Consider the following 19,256-nt stretch of genomic DNA (forward strand, 5'->3'; position numbering starts at 1 on the left):
TCTTGAAAAAATTAGGGTTAATAGAATGAGGGGGTTTGCTAGTTTAGAAAAATTTACGAGTTTTTTTATTCAAAACTTTTTAAGATATCTCGAAAAAACTGTTTTTTGTTCTCCGTCTGTTAAATTTGCGTTTTCAATTTTTTGTTTTAACCCCTAAAACGCTACGCTTTAGTAATAAAATTTGTTTCAGATGATTTGCAATTCATTTTTCTACAATTTAATGTCATTTAATTTTTCCCTGCATTCTTAAATAATTTTAAATAATTAAATGTAACGATGACCCTATTGCAGGGCAATTGAAACACTTTGTTTATATTCCCTGTCTGCAAGTGGTTGCATTTTTTTGCAAGTATTTGACGTATTTAATTTAATTTAATTTAATTAATTAATTTAAACAAATGTAAATCATCATGTTCACACAACTATAATACTTGTATTCGCTGTTTGGGATTTATTAAAAAAAGCATGTTGCTTAATGGTTTTTTTTAAATTTAATTATTTAAATATTTTAAACTAAATTACGATCTACTTTAAGCATATTTTAAAAATCTGTAAATCGCATTGTACCTAATGGTAAAATTTGATCACACTAGCAGTTGTGGCTGCTGAGACATCGTGATTTTCATTTTATGTGGGTATGAAGAAGCTTTCTTATGGGAAAACCCACGTTGCAATTGCGTCGACACACCGTTTCAATTGCCCTGCTAACATGGCAATTGAAACACTCGAAGCGACCTCAGTTTTTTACAATTTACTACTATTATAATTAATATTTTCTCATAAAAAAAATATCGTCTAGTAGCTGAGATAATAGGCTACAATTCTATATAATTTTTATATTAAATTTTTTAGTTTTTTTTTTCAAGAAATACAAAAAACCAAAAAGTGTATCAATTGCTCCAATCTCCCCTAATAAGACCACAATCCCGCAAGCATTAAGAATTTTTTATGTGGTGACAAACAGATGGCTTTAAGAAGTCAGAAAGATATCATTAAGATGTCTTTAGGAAATCATTAAGATGTAAAAAAATATCTTTAGTGAATCAGAAAGATGACCTAAAGATTTCTTCAGGAAGTCAAAAAGATGGCATCGGGATATTTTTAAGAAGTCAGAAAGATATCATTGATATGTCTTTAGGAAATCTTTAAGATGTCCAAAAATATCTTTGGTTAATCAGAAAGGTGACCTAAAGATGTCTTCAGGAAGTCAGAAAGGTGGCATCGGATATCTTTAAGAAGTCAGAAAGATATCATTGAGATGTCATTAGGAAATCTTTAAGATGTCCAAAAAATATCTTTAAGGAATCAAAAAACATTTCAATGCTTAAAATCGATAGGATAGGTATGAAACTGGGTTTCAGTAGGAGAAGCCAAATTTTAAGTATCTTTTTTTAATCTGGTATCATTTAAGGATACCTAATTTTTTCAGTAGCTTTTTCCTACTGAAAGACCCTTAATTAAGTATTCAGTCGCTGCTGTGTAGCCCCACCCTCCCCTATGTCTTATATTTCTTCGAATAGTACCAGGAACGGTAAAAGCTGGTTCAGGTGTAGAATATTTCCGTTTCCTTGCTTCGCGCCGCTAGCGTCTTAAGTAGTCTAGCCCCCAAAAGTAGCTCCACGGTAAGTTTTTAACTGAATCCTTGATATACCAATGTATTTGAAATAATTAACATATCTGAGTGATTAACGCGCATAACTGGCGATGTCATTAATCTGTGGTCCCGGCGAGGGGTTTTCGACTCCCTTGTCCCTTCCAAGGTGTACGAATATAAATTTCGAAATTTTAAATTTTAAAATTTATGGAATTTTTTGAAAATGTTTGAATTTTTAGTATTTTTTGAATTTTTTTGAAATTTAATAGTTTTTTTTTAATTTGAAATTAACTTTTATATTTTCCGAAATTTTGAGAGTTTTTGCCAATAGTTTGATTTTTTAAGTTATTTTGTGTTATATTAGGGATCGGCCGATCGGGAAGCTTTTTTGCCAATGGAGGGTTCGCAATTCGGGCGAGGGGTTTCCGACTCTTTTTCCCGAGTTGCACCCGTCGGGAAAAGGTCGGGAAAACGGAAAAAATAAGAAATTTAAGAAATTTTAGGAAAAATAAGAAAATTTTGGGAAATCGGGAAAAATGGGGAAAAATCAGGAAAAATGGGAAAAGTTGAGAAAAATGGGGAAAATAAGGAAAAAATAAGAGAAATTAGGAAATGTTAGACTTTTCTCACAATATTTGGCAACTCTGCAAGGAATTTTCTGATCTGACCTGATCTTTCTGACACCCCTGACCTGATACAGCACGACAACTTACTCGGAATATTTGCCTCTCCCACAACCGTTAGAGCAGAATTAGAAAAGTATAACGCTTCTTGTATGCCAGGTGAGTAAAAGTAATGGATAATTCAAAATGTTCAATGTTACAGTAGGCCTATTCTTAATTTGAACTTTTCAATTTAGGCGTCATACACTTGGATGTGTTGCTTGAAGTGATTAGAACCAACCGATACCCAATGAAAGTATCGATATCAGAGGACGCCACGTCTATCATTCCCAAAAGAGAGTTTCACTTGAGATATAATGCAATCCTTGGTGGTAGCCTACCACTAGGGAAAACAGGTTTACCGGATCCCAAGGGTGGCGTGGTGAATTCTGTCAGCGATATGACGAACTACTTCAAACATTACAACCCAGCTAAAGTAATTTTTGTCATAATGGCACAGCCAATGGCAGATTTTGCTCCGCCCGTGCGGATTTGTACCTTCGCAAGTGATAATAAAATGACGGCGCTTGATGTAAAGAACAGACACTACTACATCAAAGAACATTTGAAGAGTGTAGGAATTGAAATGGTCGCAAGTGGATCTGACGGTGACACAAGAGAAATGAAATTTATGTTGCAAAACTCAGGACTTGGGGTGCAGCTTTCTGACTTTACCAAAGACACCGATGACTACCGCTCGAATCCGGGGAATCGGGAGGGAGCTTTCAGGGTGAATATTTTTTGCCCCGTCAACCTGATTGCCCGATCACAACCCCGATTAATCACAACCCGCTTGTGTTATTATTTTTAATACATCGGGATTTGGGATACCCAAGTACATCTCGAATTTACTCTTTAGTTTGGGCACTGGATTCGTTTTCTTTTGCCAATGTACGAATTCCATAGAAACCGAGATCGTGAAGATTTTCTAAAATATTGTCAGGTACAGTATCCTGCACAAAAATCCGAACACCGATTTAAATGTTGAAAGCCACCTATTGGCGGGGTAACGGGTTTTTTGTTGTTGTTTGTTAAATGGGTAGGGTAGACGGGGTGATGGACACGACAGGGCAGGGTTGGGAAAGTCTACACCTTGCTTTTTTTCTTCAGGGCAAGTATATTTTTCCGAAATTTTGAGAATTTTGGCCAATAGTTAGATTTTTTAAGTTATTTTGTGTTATATTAGGGATCGGCCGATCGGGAAGCTTTTTTGTCGTCCCTACCCGCGGCTATGCCGTCGGGTATGGGAGAGGGTCGAATGGTGAGAAAGGAACCCAAGTTACAACCAAGTTTCCCGATGGCAGAGCCGCGGGTAGGGACAACGAATGCAGCACATGTCGGGGGGGATCCAATATTTCAAAATGATCCTTTTTCCCATATAACAACTATAAATTTTACAAATTAAAAATCAGAAAGATAAAGACTAGTTCTTTATCTTACTGATAAAAAAAAATTAACCTCGTAGGAGAAATCTTAGTATGTAAAAAAAATTCACGCGCGAGACACCGTTACGCCTATCTCGCGCGGATTAAAACGCCGTTTTTGGACCGAGGTGATCCAATACCTGGCGTGGGTACTGTATATGCTTATTAGGATTAACTAACAATCTTTAAATTAGGATTAATTAATATTTTATACTTATATTATACAATAATATTAGGACTTTGGCCATTACAATAATTTGGCAAACTGATGTCACCTTGGTTTAACAACTGGCAAATCTTTCAAAGTGCCCAATCGGTCAGGTTTGGATTTCAAGTCAACATATACAATTAGTCATTTTAATCATATGAAATGCATCGACTGCACTGTTAAATTATGGCCTCTATTGTAAGGTAGGCTAGGTCTAACATGATATGAAATTTTACAAAAACCCCATATTTGGTTACATCACCTTTTCACAAGTATCGGTGACTAAATCTTCTTCGTTTTCAAAACCATGTGTTAATCTTAAGGAACCAAACTTAAATTTAGCAATAAGGCTAACTATTTTTTGGCAAACATAAGCCCATCTCATGACAGGTTGCCTGAACTAAGTTACTAGTTATAACGACAAATCCGTTATTTAATCCAAGGAATTTCTGGGTTTTTGAACCACGCTTAGAATTTTTTTATGTTCATTTTCTTTAATTTCTGAAATATATGCCACACAAATTTTTGAAAATTTTCTATCACTTTTTCTATCTTATCAACACTTTTAGCTAAATAAGTTCGATCTTTAATAACTTATGTGCACTCTCAATTTTTGATTTCTACCTTTTTCCTACTTTACGGCCACCATGCGTAGTAGAACGAAAAAGGTAGAGAAATGGTAGAAAATTTTGTTTACTTTTAGCTAGTAGGGGAATGGAAGATGACCTACCATATGGTAGACAAATGCGTGTCTACCATAAAGTAAGAATTAGCAGACGAAAACGCAAAATCACAAAAAATGGAGGGGCGATTCCCAAGTAAATACGCACTTTTCGTTGGAATATAACAAAACAAAACTTGGGAAGCAAACAAACTTTCTTCTGATGACTTACAGGTTAATTTTACTTCCCCTTTTTAAATTTGTCATATTTTATTTGATTTTATACAACTATTTCCACTTTGGTTTTTTAAATTTGTTATTGAACATTAACATTTCCTTTGTTATTTTTAAATATTTGGGTTAAATTAGCGATTAAAAATGAAAAAGATAGAAATTATAGTTTAAAATTAATATATAATTATTAAAAGTAGGATTTTATTATTAACAAATACTCAAATGTCTTAAATGTAAACCTTCTTTAGTTTTCAGTCAGAATTTTTTCTAAGTTCTTAACGGAATCCTCGAAATAGTCAGGAAAATGATTAAACCCTAACATGCGCTTGACTGCGATCATCAGTAATATGTCTTTCCGTGTTCGATCCCCACCGCAGACTTTTCTTTTTTTCCGTTTTTGTCAATGGTAGAGTAGTCTACCATTGCAAATGGTAGGCAGATGGTAGAGGATCTACTTTACCCTACTTTTTAAAAATCGACGATTTTCCGTCCAAATGGTAGCAGTTTTTACCAAAAAGTAGCATGTTTCATTTCGCTACCAAATGGTAGCCAAAAGCAGTGAAAAAGTAAAAATCAGAAATTGAGAGTGTGGCGTAACAGTAGAGTGTAAGACAATGAATCTAAAGGTCCGTGGTTCATATTCTAGCACGGATAACTCTTTTTTCAAAAATTAACCTCAAGTTACTGAATTTTTCAGTAGCCGATTAAAATTAAGTATCTTATAGAAATTAAGTACGAAAAAAAATCTAGTAGGCTGGCCTTTTTTAAGTATCAAAAATTAAGTAATTTGACGCCGCTGTGTACACATATGCTATCGATGTCTAAGAAACCACGCACAAGAAGCTAGCTATATTTTTTGAGTAAGGAATGTTTCGAAGCCTTAGCTCAACATTTTCAATTGTCGCTTAAAAAAACACACTCCCTGAGGGTTTCAAAAATGACCTGACCTGTTACTTGCCTTGAAGAAAAAAAGCAAGGTGTAGACTTTCACAACTCTGCCCTGTCGTGTCTTCACCCCGTCTACCCTACCTATAAAAAAAACAAAAAAAACAACAGAAAACCCGTAAACCCGCCAATAGATGGCTTTCAACATTTAAATCAGTGTTCGGATTTTTGTGCAGGATACTGTACAACATCCGCTTGCTTTCTTGTAACAAATCCGAAGTAAGACTTCTTTGTCACCATTTAAAGAATTCATTTTCAACGAACTTAATACCTGAAAATTACTTGAAGCGAAAGCAAAAACAAAACGATTTTTTCGTATTGAATTATCAACGTATTCCTTTTTTTTTGTCTTTTATTCCACTTTATTTCTTTTTTTAAAGAATGATTCGACTTTTGTTTATTTTCATTTAAATCAATTGTAGACCAGTCTACCATTGCAAATGGTAGGCAAATGAGAGAGGATTTACTTTACCCTAATTTTTTTTAATCAGTGGTTTTCCATCCAAATGGTAGCGACTTCTACCAAATAGGAGCATGTTTTATTTCTCTACCAAATGGTAGCCAAAGTAGTGAAATAGTAGTTATCAGAAATTGAGATTGTATCTAACCTACACAACAATATTTTTTTATGGAGTTACACAGTGACTACTAGCAGTAAACTGTAAAAAACCAGAAACACCAAAATTTTTTAAAACGCTAAAATTGTCAGGGCAATTGAAACACGTCGTCTGGGCAATAGCAACCATGGACTACTACATCTAGAGAACGGGACTCTTTTCCTATCTTGTCGTGTTAAAGCCCGTCGGGTGGGTCAATTTCACGGGGAAATATATAAAACACATCAATCGATAGAGCTTTAAAAGGCGGTTACAATTATGCAAATGGATTTTAGAAAATCTTTGAAATGAAATAGATATTTAAGTTTTAGTATTAGGAGAACGGGAAGAAAGTCGTTTCACCGGTGCCCCCTAGCGACTAATGTAAGTTCTAGTTACCAAGTCCTTGTCAAAACAAACAAAACAATACAAAGGTTCGACTGCTATTCTGGAAACGTTTTGTGTGTGACAGATTTTTTGACAAATTTTGCCGGTCGCAGACGTTTAGTTGTAAGAGCTTCTGGAACTTGGCCGCTAGGTAGCACCGGTGAAACGGACTTTCTTCCCTTTCTCCTGTAAGGAAATTACAAATATCTAGAAAACTATTAATTACAAGTATAGGAACATTTATTAAGTCAACTAATAATTTTTTGTGCTTTTTTCACTGCTGATGTAAAAAAAATTACATGGCCGACATAGGAAACCTCGAAGAGTCTCGTCCTCTAGATGTAGTAGTCCATGTAGCAACATGGGTTTCCCCATAAGCAAGCTACCCGGACAATGTTGCCAGTTTTAAGAAAAGGAGTCCCGATTTCGCGCGCATCCACGGAAAGGGTTCTAAAAACTGGGGTGTTTAAATTGCCCCTCGCATGGATATTCGCTAAATTCATTATTTTATGTAATTTAAAAAGCAGTTGTTTAAAATGTTTGTAGAGAAATGAACGCAGAGTTTTTTTTTACTATTTCAAGTAATTAGCCTACATTTCACATTTAGTGGATCATATTGAAAAAACTGAACGGTAAAAATAATCAAGTGGAAGTAAAAATTTTATTTTTTGGGATAATTAAAAAACTTTGAGAGCTACTAATTTGAAACTTTTTCAAACAATCAACAACCCTTATTCCTATTAGGCAAAGTTTTTTTTTTCAAATCTATAACTCTCATACGTAAACAGCCAGAATTGTTTTGAATTGCCCCGCGTTTCAACTAGCCCCACTCTCCCCTATTGGTTATTAAAATTTCCGAAGTTGATTTGTTTTCCGCAAATATCGCTTGCAGCCACCTAAACAAGGTAGGTCTATTAATTAATTTCTTTTCACCATGAAAAATCTTTCTATACTAAGATTTAGGCAAACAAAATATTGGTTGAATTTAGCCATCAGGTAATGCAAGAAAAGAAAATCGATTGTGCATTGTATATAGTACAGTAGGGGAGGGTATATGGCTAGTTGGTACCTTTTTTTCATTTTCTTCTCTCGTTTCTTTAATTTTCATATTTCGACATCCAAAACGATGTAAAAAAAGTTCAGATAACCAGCTTTCTTGTGCTATTTTTTAATTTGATCTATGTTAAAGAATTCAAATCGAAAGAAACGTTCAAAAAGCTAAAAAAAAATTTGTCTACATGCCCCTCTAACGGAGTAAGTTGGCAGTGGTAGTGGGGTAAGTAGGTCCCATGTATTTCAAATGGGAATTTCAGTCAAATGTCGATGTTGTAAACAAATTAGAATAACATTACAACAAAGGAAATTTCTATAGTTATTTCAGAGTGAGAAACTCAGAAATAAGTTCTAATAGCTATCATAAAAATAAATCACCTTAAATGCAAAAAATAAAAAAAACAATATACGTAATTCAGGCAAAGTTTTCACATGTGAACATCGTTGAAAGCTATACACACCTAACATGTGCCCAATTTTGACCTCTTATGCATACCACTGTTCACCATAAGTCATATCTACCAAAAATTCGACTTACAATTCACTGACATTTTAACAGGCCATGTACTAAACATATGCCGACATGTCCCATGTTGCCATATATCAACTTGCCCTAACCCAGGGTGTATTCAAATAACAATATTTATTACTCATTTATAATTGACTAAACCGAATCCATTGTTACAGTTCAGTAAAGAACAAAATTTTCTATAATACTCATATTTTTAAAAAATTATATGCATACCAAGTAAAGATATAATTGATAAATACCACACTCTCAATTTCTGATTTCTACTTTTTCACTGCTTTTGGCTACCATTTGGTAGCGAAATGAAACATGCTACTTTTTGGTAAAAACTGCTACCATTTGGACGGAAAACCGTCGATTTTTAAAAAGTAGGGTAAAGTAGATTCTCTACCATCTGCCTACCATTTGCAATGGTAGACTAGTCTACCATTGACAAAAACGGAAAACAAGAAAAGTCTTCGGTGGGGATCGAACACGGAAAGACATGTTACTGATGTTCGCATTCAAGCGCCTGAACCACTCAGCTAATTTAACATTTTAGGATTTAATCATTTTCCTGACATTTTCGAGGATTCCGTTAAGAACTTAGAAAAAATTCTGACTGAAAACTAAAGTATGTTTACATTTAAGACATTTGAGTATTTGTTAATAATAAAATCCTACTTTTAATAATTATATATTAATTTTAAACTATAATTTCTATCTTTTTCATTTTTAATCGCTAATTTAACCCAAATATTTCAAAATAACAAAGGAAATGTTACACTCACATTTTTTTAGGGTCATCGAAGATGCTTCGAACTCGATGCGAAATGAAGAGTGCATCGAATTCGGAGGGGTACTGCTTCGAAACAGGAAGACCCCTTCTTCGAAGACCTATCAACTAACATTCGATGCTAGTATTCGTTGACCCCTTCGATGCATTGGTCGAAGATGGGTCTTCGAATTTCAGATTTTTGAAATCCCCTTCCGATAAGCGGGGTTCTTTCATGCAGCGATATACAAAAAATGAAATAGATTTGAATGGGTTTTTCGATCTGTATTGTCACGTCCAATTAGCGGGCTACTAGCCGAATAATAAGCAATAAGAGTAAGTAAAAGTTATATACGGCAGTAAGAAACAGACGAGATAAAGAATGTTGGCCAACAAAAAGAAAAAGAAAACATGAGATAGAAAAATAACAATACAAACAGATCAATCAATACATTGCTTAAATAATCGCATCCAACTTTGACATGAAAGCATCAGTCGACGGGGTAATTGCGTCTTTGATGCAAAAAGTGATGTCTTCAAAAAATTTATAAAATGGCGCAATATAACTTGGCCATTGAACATTGAAAACATAAAAAGAGGCAAATAAAACTTTGAATGCATTAGCTGACTTCTCACCGCATGGAATGAACGCCTGATCAACAATAATAAAAAACGAAGTTGGCTGGTGCGAGATGCTACTTTGAAGGCATAGAATAAAAGGCTGCCTCAGATGGTCATCACGTTCATTTCGGGCAAAGTCTTCTACATTGAAGTTTTCCTAAGCAAATGAATAAGAGACGATTATAACCAGGACAATCAAATTAGTTATCATTCCAATATTACATTTCAGATTATGAAAAATCGCTCCAACAACATCGTTTGACTCTCTCTTCTTATTCTACGTATAGCAGGAAACAGCAACAAACATTGCATTAGAGACGTCAAGCAATCTATAGAAAATAATATTGATTATTATGAATGTACTCGTAATCAGTTAATTATACCATCAGAGCATTTGACTGGAACTGTTATTTTTTCAATGATGGCCACCTCTCGAATTTTACTACTGAGTTTCAACAAAAAGTTGTCTTCAAATGCTCCACTGGAGGGATATTTAGTAAGAAATTCGTTGATTATCTAAATATAAAAAGAAGTTACTTTAATTCACAGAATTAAATGTAATTCGCTTACCAGAAATCCGTGATCAAAGTCAGTGAAACGTGGAAACTTTTCCAAAACAAGAGTGGCAGATTTAAGATCAGTTTCTATCATTGTCTGACGGCACTCAAAGGTTTCATTCATGTACTGAAGTATCTGAGTTCGGTTTTGTGGGATTGATGGGTGCGATTGCAGCCAACGAATCTAAAGTAAGAGATATGATTAAAAAACCACCATACGAAATAAAGCTTCAATACAACCTTGAACATCGTTGATTCATCAAGGACTGTGGCAATCGCGTCATTTTTCCGTTTTGATCCCTTATCTTCTCCTTTTTCTGGCTTTTTTGTTGAACAGCGCTTTCTTTTAGATGGTGATTGAGATCTCCGAAGTGTCTTTAGCCTAGTATCTATAAACCCTCCTGTTTTTCTGTTGTAGAAATGACAGTAATTTGACACGCCAGGCCGATTTATCTTAAGACAGGTGAATGCATTAGTAATACTAGCGCCCATATGTTCCTTAGTGTCTGTAGAAGGATACAAATGGCCTATTTTGGAAACGACGTCTGCAACAACAATCCGAGTTATCTCTTCTCTTTCGCAATCCTTAAGAAAAGGCTTCTCTCTTTCGTTGAAATTTTCGAGAATTTCTTTCCCTTTTGCGGATTGTTGAAGAAGTTTAATAACATCAATCTTGCCCTGATAACAGCAATAAGCAATAAAGTTAATCTGATTATTCAGTTAAAACTCTAATATATGCTTACTATTTCCACTTCTGAAGTAGCGCCATTTGTCGGTGTAGGATCATTTGTTACAGTATTGTTCGTTGAATTTGTACCGCTTGGTGTGACACCGCTTGTTGAGATGGAACCGGCAGATGTACCACTATTTGTTGAGCTAGAACTAGTTGAGTTGTCGGCATCTTCTGTATGAAATTCGCGAATCACAACTTCCCAATCATTTATTTCACCACCGTCAATGGCTGAGACAATTTCATTGACCAAATTTTGATTTTCCATATCTTTCTCTTCTGTAGGACATCCATTCTTCAAACTTTCGACTGGGGATGTTTCGGGCTGAGCTTCTTTAAGCCTGGCAATGTACGCGGTCAGTTTCAACTTTGGGCCAAATTTAAGACCGATTTCGCCTAAATTTGCGGCTGTCAAGCCCAAAAACGTTTCTCCGTCAATTTCCTGTTCTATTAAAGAACCAAATAGACAATAAGTAAGATATTATAATGAATAACAAATACAATATTAATAAACCCATGAACTGAAAAATATGAAAAGGAAAAAAATACATATATACTTTCAATTTAAACCCAGTGTCTCAAGCTTACGAAAGCTGGTGAATCTTCTTTTAAGGTTTCAATTATCCACAATGGTTCACATTCCGGCAACTCACACAATCCTACAACACTTTTCTCCTCTGTTTCGCCCATCTCCACTTCAAACGAGTGAAAATGCGAGTCAAATTTTGACGTAATGAGTGAAGTAACAAGAAAATATGGATTTCCATGATAAACAAATATTGTGTTAACTTGGGCAAATTCAGGAAGGCCACTTACGCTTTCGTAACTGTGTTTAATCAAAACAACTGAGTTCGGACGATATTCCCACCCGTTAAACTTTATCCACTTTGTTTTGCTTACAACCCCATCTGGAGGAATTTCGATGCTATGTGACACAAAACTGCTAAAGAGTCCCGTTATTGAAGAACCGGATTGCAATTGTTCTTTTTGAAAACGATCAGACTCTATCCCGGGTAGGAAACAATACTGACCATTCTTAATCCGATGTTGATTTTAGGTCGGTTCACGTCGTAAATGCGTTATAAGTTACATGAGATTGGTCCATGGTTGGAAAAATATTGGAATGTGGTTTTTCAAAAACCAACTCAATTCCATCCTGGGCCATTCTTAGAAAGTTGATTTTTAACGATGCATGTATCCCGCTACTAAACCAATGTAGATACAATTTCGAACCTTTGCTGTTGTTCGATATCGACAAGCCAATAATAACCCAATGTCCAAAAACAAATTTCAACGATGTATATATCCCAATATTTATCCAATGTCAATACAATTTCGAATTTTTGCTGCTGTTCGATATCGAAATGCCAATTGTACCCCCAAAACAGAAACCCAAGTTTAAACGATACATATATCCATATACTAATCCAATGTTGGTACAATTTCGAATTTTTGCTGCTGTTTGATATCAAAATGCCACTAGTACCCCAAAGTTAGAAACTCAAGTTTAAACGATATATATATCTATATACTAAACCAATGTTGGTACAATATCAAATTTTTGCTGCTGTTTGATATCGAAATGCGACTAGTGCCCCAAAGTCAGAAAACGAAGCTTAAACGATAAATATATCCATATAGTAATCCAATGTTGGTACAATTTTGAAGTTTTGCTGCTGTTCGATTTCAAAATGCCACTAGTACCCCATAGTTAGAAACTCAAGTTTAAACGATATATATATCCATATACTAATCCAATACTGGTACAATTTCGAATTTTTGCTGCTGTTCGATATCGAAATGCCAATAGTACCCCAAAGTCAGAAACCGAAGTTTAAACGATTCATATATCCCTATACAAAACAATGTTGGTACAATTTCCAATTTTTGCTCTTGTTTGATATCGAAAGGTCAATAGTATTTCAAAGTCAAAAACCCGAGTTTAAACGATTTATATATCAATATACTAATCCAATGTTGGTACAATTTCAAATTTTTGCTCTTGTTCGATATCGAAATGCCAATAGTATCCCAAAGTCAGAAACAGACGTTTAAACGATTTATATATCCATATTCTAATCCAATGTTGGTATAATTTCAATTTTTTGCTCTTGATCGATATCGATTAGCCAATTATAAGCCAATATTGGACAAACAAGATTAAACGATCTTTATACCACGATACCAACCAAATGTCGATGCGATACGAATTTTTGTTGTTGTTTAACGATAATATTATTGGTATGTATGTATATATGTATAGTTAAAACGAATATGGACTGTAAGTGAACAGCTGTAGACTTTGCGAAGTTAACGAAATTGTTTGTGGATTTAGAATACTGTTTAACTATATTGAGAAAAGCTTCGTATCTCATGCACCAGTAATTTACTGGTGGACCGTGCAACCTTATTATATCCAGAAAATGAACCATATGATGAAATTTGTTGATTGGTTGCACATCGGGATATAATTCAGTAAACTTATCGACAAATTGACAGATTAAGTCCTCCAACACAACGATATTTTCATTAGCTAGTTTCGGTGACATGACAATATCCATTATATCAAGTAGTTGTAAAAAATGAGTGTAATGATCGTTACCTTCGCTCACCAAATCTCCAATAAGGAAGGGTAGCATGCGAACCAAACACCAGTTTTGTGCGGCCCGTTGTTTGGTTAGATAATTTCCCTTTTTTTAAGACCTTTAGTCGTAAACTTGGGAGAAGGTTGTTAGCAAGATCGTTAAACGCATAATGAAACAGCTCAATTCGACGATTTAAAAGAGCAGCAGATATGGCGGTCTGAGGAAGTGAAATTAAATAACGCAACAAAAGTTTAATCATAAACGGGACAACCCCTTCTAAAAAGTCATCCATCGCATCAAGAATAAAGTTTTCCGCAACGTGAAAATATTTTGAAAGATTTAGAAGACATCCTTTTAAAATTCCTGTTCCTCTAGATTTTTCTATGCAATCTGACGATTCTTTAACAGCATCTTCATAGTTGTTCCTGTTTCTCATGTTGAGCTGATCAAAACAATTACAATTCTTGATATCTTTGCGGTCGATCAAGCAAAGTCGGCAAAATTTATTGGCGGACGGACTTAGGAAACCCCCAAGCTCATGGGCGGCCTTAGAGTCTGCACATACAGCCGCGATAGAGCCTCTAACTAAAAGACCATTGGTGAAACCAGGAATATGGAGCAACATCCCATCCTCTGACTCGAGTTCTTTTACCTCATCCATGATGCGAGAAAATATGAAATCAAAACCATGTTTCTTAATTTGAATCGACGTGCAAATTGCTATGGGGAAAATGTTAGCTAGTTTGGAGTTCTCAACATTTGGCAAATTTAAAATTCTGAAAAGAAACATTCCGAGTTCATGCTTTTTTGTTTTCGATCCTAGCGTATTAACAGTTTCTACATCATCATAATAAAGTTGAATTCGGATTGCATTTGGAAAGTTTGAGAATAATGGATGAAGTTTGATAAAATTACTGTCCCTGTCCGATCGAATAAAACCATCAGATGATGGGGCCTCCGAAAAATACAGTCGTCTGAATGCATCGTTTGAAAACAAAGCAGTAAGGGTCCTACGAAGGAAAATGTACTGAAATGTGTTATTAACATCTCGATACATTATTCTACCATTCCTCATAACAGTACCAGTAGAACGATCAACAAAAAGCTCTTCAGGCTCAATAAAGTTAAAATTAGTTTTAAAATATCCAGTACGTTTCTGTTGTGAACCCAGCTGTGTAAAACTTTCAATGACAGTAGCCAATGTAGATTCTCTTTCCAAATTATTTCCCTCACATTCTAAAGTTTGGAATCCATTAAGCCCTTCCCTTAATTTCAATGACAAATAATCAAGAGCAGCATGATGGACATTGTGTTTGGCTTTTAAATCTAACATAAGTTTTGCAAAAAAGTCTTTGAGTTCTACTGATTGGCTACTTCCCATTAAATCACACACCTGAGAACTGTTATCTAAATCACCTTCAGTATTAACAGACACTGGATTTTGAACGGGTTGTACTGGTATTGGCTGAGGTGGTAAACTCCCTTTAGCGAACAATTTACAAAATCTCAAATGATAATTGAAATCGGAAAAATTGTCAAAAGACTCCTTACAACCATTTTGACCACAAACCAAACTTGCCTTACTTTTACTACAAGTTTTCATTGCATGGTCATGGCGGAAGTGTTTTGTCAATGATGAGTATCCCCCCTTGATTACAAATTTGCATCGGAATCAACTGAAATTTTGACGGGGCTGAACATTGGCCTGAGCCATTCTTGAAGTTGAGACAAGGGTTACCTTATAAGCTATTTATGAAGTTATTACCCAAAAATGTGGTGGCTGTGGAATGGTCGTAGCCCTTGGAGGTAAGGTGTTGCTTTAACTCTTGCGAGCTGCACCTCAAAAGAATAGAAACTTCCTCAGCCAAAGACGCCATCCTGCAAATGAAATTGGAATCGTTGTTAATGGAATTATTAGTACGAAATCTGGACAAATCACCTCAAAGGAACGACACAAGTAGAGAAAAAACATCAAGGACTAGAAAACCTTCTACAGAGATGTTAAATATAAACGAATCTAGTTTAGAAATGTAGTCTAAGATATTAAAGCTTTTGACTTAACAAGTTTTAGGAACTGACGAGTGTTGAGTAGGAAGAAAACGATAACAAGATACAAAGGCGACTTCACTGACAACCTGTTAGCTTTGCAGTTTGCAGACGAACGATACAATATTGCGTAATGGCGTATTGAAGGCTTGAAGTAAATTTTGAAATGCCAAATAAGACAGTAAACTATAATAATTACAAATTACATTTTTATAATAGGTAAAAAGGTTGGAGAATTATTAATAATTAAAACTTTTAAATTGGTAATAGATGATAAGCCAAACACGATATTGAATTTCAGCAAATTTGAATCGTTGGAAATTCGTCGACTATATCTGACAGGTGATATCATGGAGTTTTCTGTCATTTCAATATTTGCTATAGAAATTTAATCGCCAGGAAGTGCATGTTCAAGAATGTGTGACTGTGAGTATTTTGATTTTCTCTATAGTCTATAGTACATCTTCTTTAATATAATCGTAACATTGCAAGTTTTGGGATACAAAAACCTTTTTCGTTATTACAGTTTAAGGCACTTCCTGGTTTGTTTTGCTCTATGGTAGGGATTTAACAGGGGAAATATTATAGATTGTTAATAATGTTTCTTTTTGTTACCCAGCATTCAGAGAGGAAACCAGCCATTGTAAGGGAAGTAGAAGTGAACTATCTGAATGGGCCCAGTCAGGTGAAGCCACTGCGGAAACTAACACTAAGGATGTCCAAAATCTTGTAATCAACTTCATATAAAACTTGTATACTTCTTTGTATATAATAAGCATTGTAATATATTCTTTGTTCAGGTCAGGCCAAATAGTTTCCCAGAATCATATGGCAGAAGCAAGGAAACTAGCAATCGTGAGGCAAACATGGGTGGATTATCTGAAGTTGGCCTGTCATGTAAAGAAACAACCAATACTATTATTAATGACATAAAACAATTTGTAATGACAATAGGAATTCTGATTAATTTGCATGTGCAGAGTGTAACGTATTTTGATATTCAGGTTATTCAACAAAATGGTATTATAGGACAGAATGACAGGTCCCGTCTTGACCTGGAACTATTTGGAATAGCTATACCATGGACAACTTTTTATGGCTGTGTCTTTTATGTTCCAGATTGTGATTGCCCTAATAGCTCAAGTGAACTTTATCTATGTAAGCTAGACATAAGGTTGTATGGAGGAAAAGTTGTAGAACAATTAAGTGAAAGTGTTTCCCATGTACTTGTGTGTGGATCTTGTGATAACCGACATCTTAGCTCGTCAAATGAAACTAAACAAAAGTTTGTAACTAAACAATGGATCGAAAAGTGCATTGAAAGCAGAGTCTTGCTCAAAAATATGTATTTCGATTCTTTGTAATTGTCTGATGGACAACCGTGCTGTGTTATGAAACTTGAATAAAAGGAGGTGAAATCTCATAAAAACCACATTTATTTATATCTTTTTGCCATATTGGTTGCCAGATGAAACTATTTATAGCATAGCTTCGAATTTGTAGCTTCACAATAACATTGCTACATGGCTTCGACGCTACGATGAATACGTCTACGAACTTTGAATGTAATAGCTCGTTTCGTAGCGTAGGGGATCTACGAATTAGGGGGCCTCCCTTCGAAGCTCGAACATGGTGCTACGAAGCCTTCGACGCATGCGATGGTCATCAAAAGGGTCTCCGAAGCGAACTTTGAATGTAATAGCTCGTTTCGTAGCATAGGGGATCTACGAATTAGGGGGCCTCCCTTCGAAGCTCGAACATGGTGCTACGAAGCCTTCGACGCATGCGATGGTCATCGAAAGGGTCTCCGAAGCGACTATCCACTTCCTTCGGTGACCCTAAAAAATTGTGAGTGTAATGTTCAATAACAAATTTAAAGAGCCAAAGTGGAAATAGTTGTATAAAATCAAATAAAATATGACAAATTTAAAAAGGGGAAGTAAAATTAACCTGTAAGTCATCAGGATAAAGTTTGTTTGCTTCCCAAGTTTTGTTTTGTTATATTCCAACGAAAAGTGCATATTTATTTGGGAATCGCCCCTCCATTTTTGTTGTGATTTTGCGTTTTCGTCTGCTAATTCTTTCTTTATGGTAGACACGCATTTGTCTACCATATGGTAGGTCATCTTCCATTCCCCTACTAGCACAAAGTAAACAAAATTTTCTACCATTTCTCTACCTTTTTCGTTCTACTACGCATGGTGGCCGAAAAGTAGGAAAAGGTAGAAATCAAAAATTGAGAGTGCAAGCCCGCAACTATTGTTGATTTGACGCAAAAAATTTCTTTAATTTCTATTTACTAAACTATTTGCGATAAAGCTATACAATGTTACACAAATGTGCGCACGATAAACACCTTTGACCACACATTATTTCAATAAAATCTCTTGGACACAATTCCCCTAAATTAAGAATTGTCTACTTGCCCGCCTGCCAACTAGCCCCACTCTCCCCTATGTTTTTGGTTCACCTGTGAGTCTTGTACCTAAATTCATCTATTAACTTGTGTATACCTTTATTTTTTTTATTGTTTTTATTGAAGGTAATTAGTGTTTGCGACAGAAGTTTCTTGCCCAGAAATTACTTTTAAACTTTACTTTTTTAAATGGTGCTTTATTTTGTTTTTAACATCAATGTTTGACAAGAAATCCCACTTGGGATTTGGCACAATTTCATGGTGCCTTCGTACCCCACTGCCACTGCTAACTTACCCCGATAGAGGTGCTTGTTGACAAACTTTTTGACCGTTTATTTCGACATTAATTCCTAAACACAGATCAAATAAAAAATAGTGCTAGAAAGCTGATTATCTGAACTGTATTTTACATTTTGTCTGGTGTCGAAATATGAAAATTTAAAGAAACGGTAGACACAAATTTAAAAAAAAAGACCAACCAGCCATCATACCCTTCCCTACTACCGATAACAATTAGTGAAAATGTAGGTGAAAACCGAAATTTCTTATTCAAACATTCCAAAAAAATACAAGAAATTTCAAAATCAGCTATTTGCCCCCAGGCCTTTTAGGCCCATCCTCCCCTACACTCAAGTTCTTCTTTTTTCTGATTTGTTTCAAGGGTAGTGTTCGAATCAAAAGTTTTTTGGCAGCTGAGAGGATCTGATGTTTAAAAAAAAGGCTAGCCTACTTTGCTTGGCTGTGTGGCTGAACGAGTGAGGGTAGGAAATCAGTAAATTAATAAGTTGAAGACTTCTTTTTACTTTATTTATGGGCTATTAATGGCTGCTTGAATTTTTTTGTACACTTCTTAAGTCTAAGTAAAAAATTTAAAAAAATCGAAAGAGTTTGAATGTGTTTTTTACATTCATAGCTGATTGTCACATCTCTGCAAACCTGTACATCGCCCGAAATGTTTGGTAAAAATGGTGGACACATGGTAGAAATGCTTGGTAAGAAAAGAGGTTGTTTCCCAGTTATTTGGTGAAGCAGGTTTAAGCTTTTTTTTAGCGTGCACGTCAAGAAGTTTGCCTGAGAAGAAGTTTAAGCATGAGAAGTCTGGGCACAAAAGTTAAGTCGTAAAAGGACCACAAAGCGGTTTAAGGCCTTGTAAAAAAACACGTTTTTGTGATAAGTCTTGTTAGAGGTTTTTCTTGAGAAAGCCCTTAAGGTAAAAAAACACCTATAGCATGGTACATCTGAACCGCCAAACGC

General features: G+C 35.2%; 3 protein-coding genes and 1 long non-coding RNA gene across 8 annotated transcripts in view; 3 read left to right on the forward strand and 1 right to left on the reverse strand.

The window, feature by feature from the left end:
* Positions 1-2,256: 2,256 nt before the first annotated feature.
* On the forward strand, positions 2,257-3,179 carry LOC116931301. The gene is made up of 2 exons (XM_032938874.2): positions 2,257-2,376; positions 2,454-3,179. The coding sequence occupies exons 1-2, from the start codon at positions 2,370-2,372 to the stop codon at positions 3,065-3,067; spliced, it is 621 nt and encodes a 206-aa protein (XP_032794765.2). The 5' UTR covers positions 2,257-2,369; the 3' UTR covers positions 3,068-3,179.
* A 6,138-nt stretch (positions 3,180-9,317) lies between these two features.
* LOC116935164 lies at positions 9,318-16,476 on the reverse strand. 4 transcript variants are annotated; one of them, XM_045180796.1, is made up of 9 exons: positions 16,202-16,387; positions 15,480-15,772; positions 15,306-15,418; positions 10,969-11,402; positions 10,466-10,903; positions 10,239-10,409; positions 10,052-10,184; positions 9,891-9,997; positions 9,318-9,825 (listed from the first exon to the last, which is right to left on the reverse strand). In XM_045180796.1, the coding sequence occupies exons 3-8, from the start codon at positions 15,415-15,417 to the stop codon at positions 9,894-9,896; spliced, it is 1,392 nt and encodes a 463-aa protein (XP_045036731.1). In that variant the 5' UTR covers position 15,418; positions 15,480-15,772; positions 16,202-16,387; the 3' UTR covers positions 9,318-9,825; positions 9,891-9,893. The 4 variants fall into 4 exon arrangements, with proteins under 4 accessions (XP_045036731.1, XP_045036730.1, XP_045036728.1 ...); XM_045180795.1 differs by lacking the exon at positions 15,480-15,772 and having other exon boundaries at positions 16,202-16,388; XM_045180793.1 differs by lacking the exons at positions 9,318-9,825; positions 9,891-9,997; positions 10,052-10,184; ... (1 more) ...; positions 10,466-10,903; positions 10,969-11,402 and having other exon boundaries at positions 12,961-15,418; positions 16,202-16,289; positions 16,345-16,476.
* On the forward strand, positions 15,792-16,719 carry LOC116925956. Of its 2 annotated transcripts, XR_004395812.2 has the most exons (5): positions 15,792-16,012; positions 16,113-16,145; positions 16,206-16,315; positions 16,387-16,527; positions 16,591-16,719. It is a non-coding gene; the product is annotated as an uncharacterized LOC116925956 (long non-coding RNA). The 2 variants fall into 2 exon arrangements; XR_006652608.1 differs by having other exon boundaries at positions 15,794-16,315.
* A 2,352-nt stretch (positions 16,720-19,071) lies between these two features.
* The window catches only part of LOC116915655 (methyltransferase-like protein 24), a 49,829-nt gene continuing 49,644 nt past the window's right edge, over positions 19,072-19,256 (forward strand). Inside the window, exon 1 of the mRNA XM_032937621.2 lies at positions 19,072-19,212. The gene's annotated coding sequence lies outside the window, so the exon portion shown is untranslated. The remainder of the gene's footprint in view (positions 19,213-19,256) is intronic.

This window comes from Daphnia magna, unplaced genomic scaffold (genome assembly GCF_020631705.1).
Source record: "Daphnia magna isolate NIES unplaced genomic scaffold, ASM2063170v1.1 Dm_contigs021, whole genome shotgun sequence".
Classification (NCBI taxonomy): domain Eukaryota; kingdom Metazoa; phylum Arthropoda; class Branchiopoda; order Diplostraca; family Daphniidae; genus Daphnia; species Daphnia magna.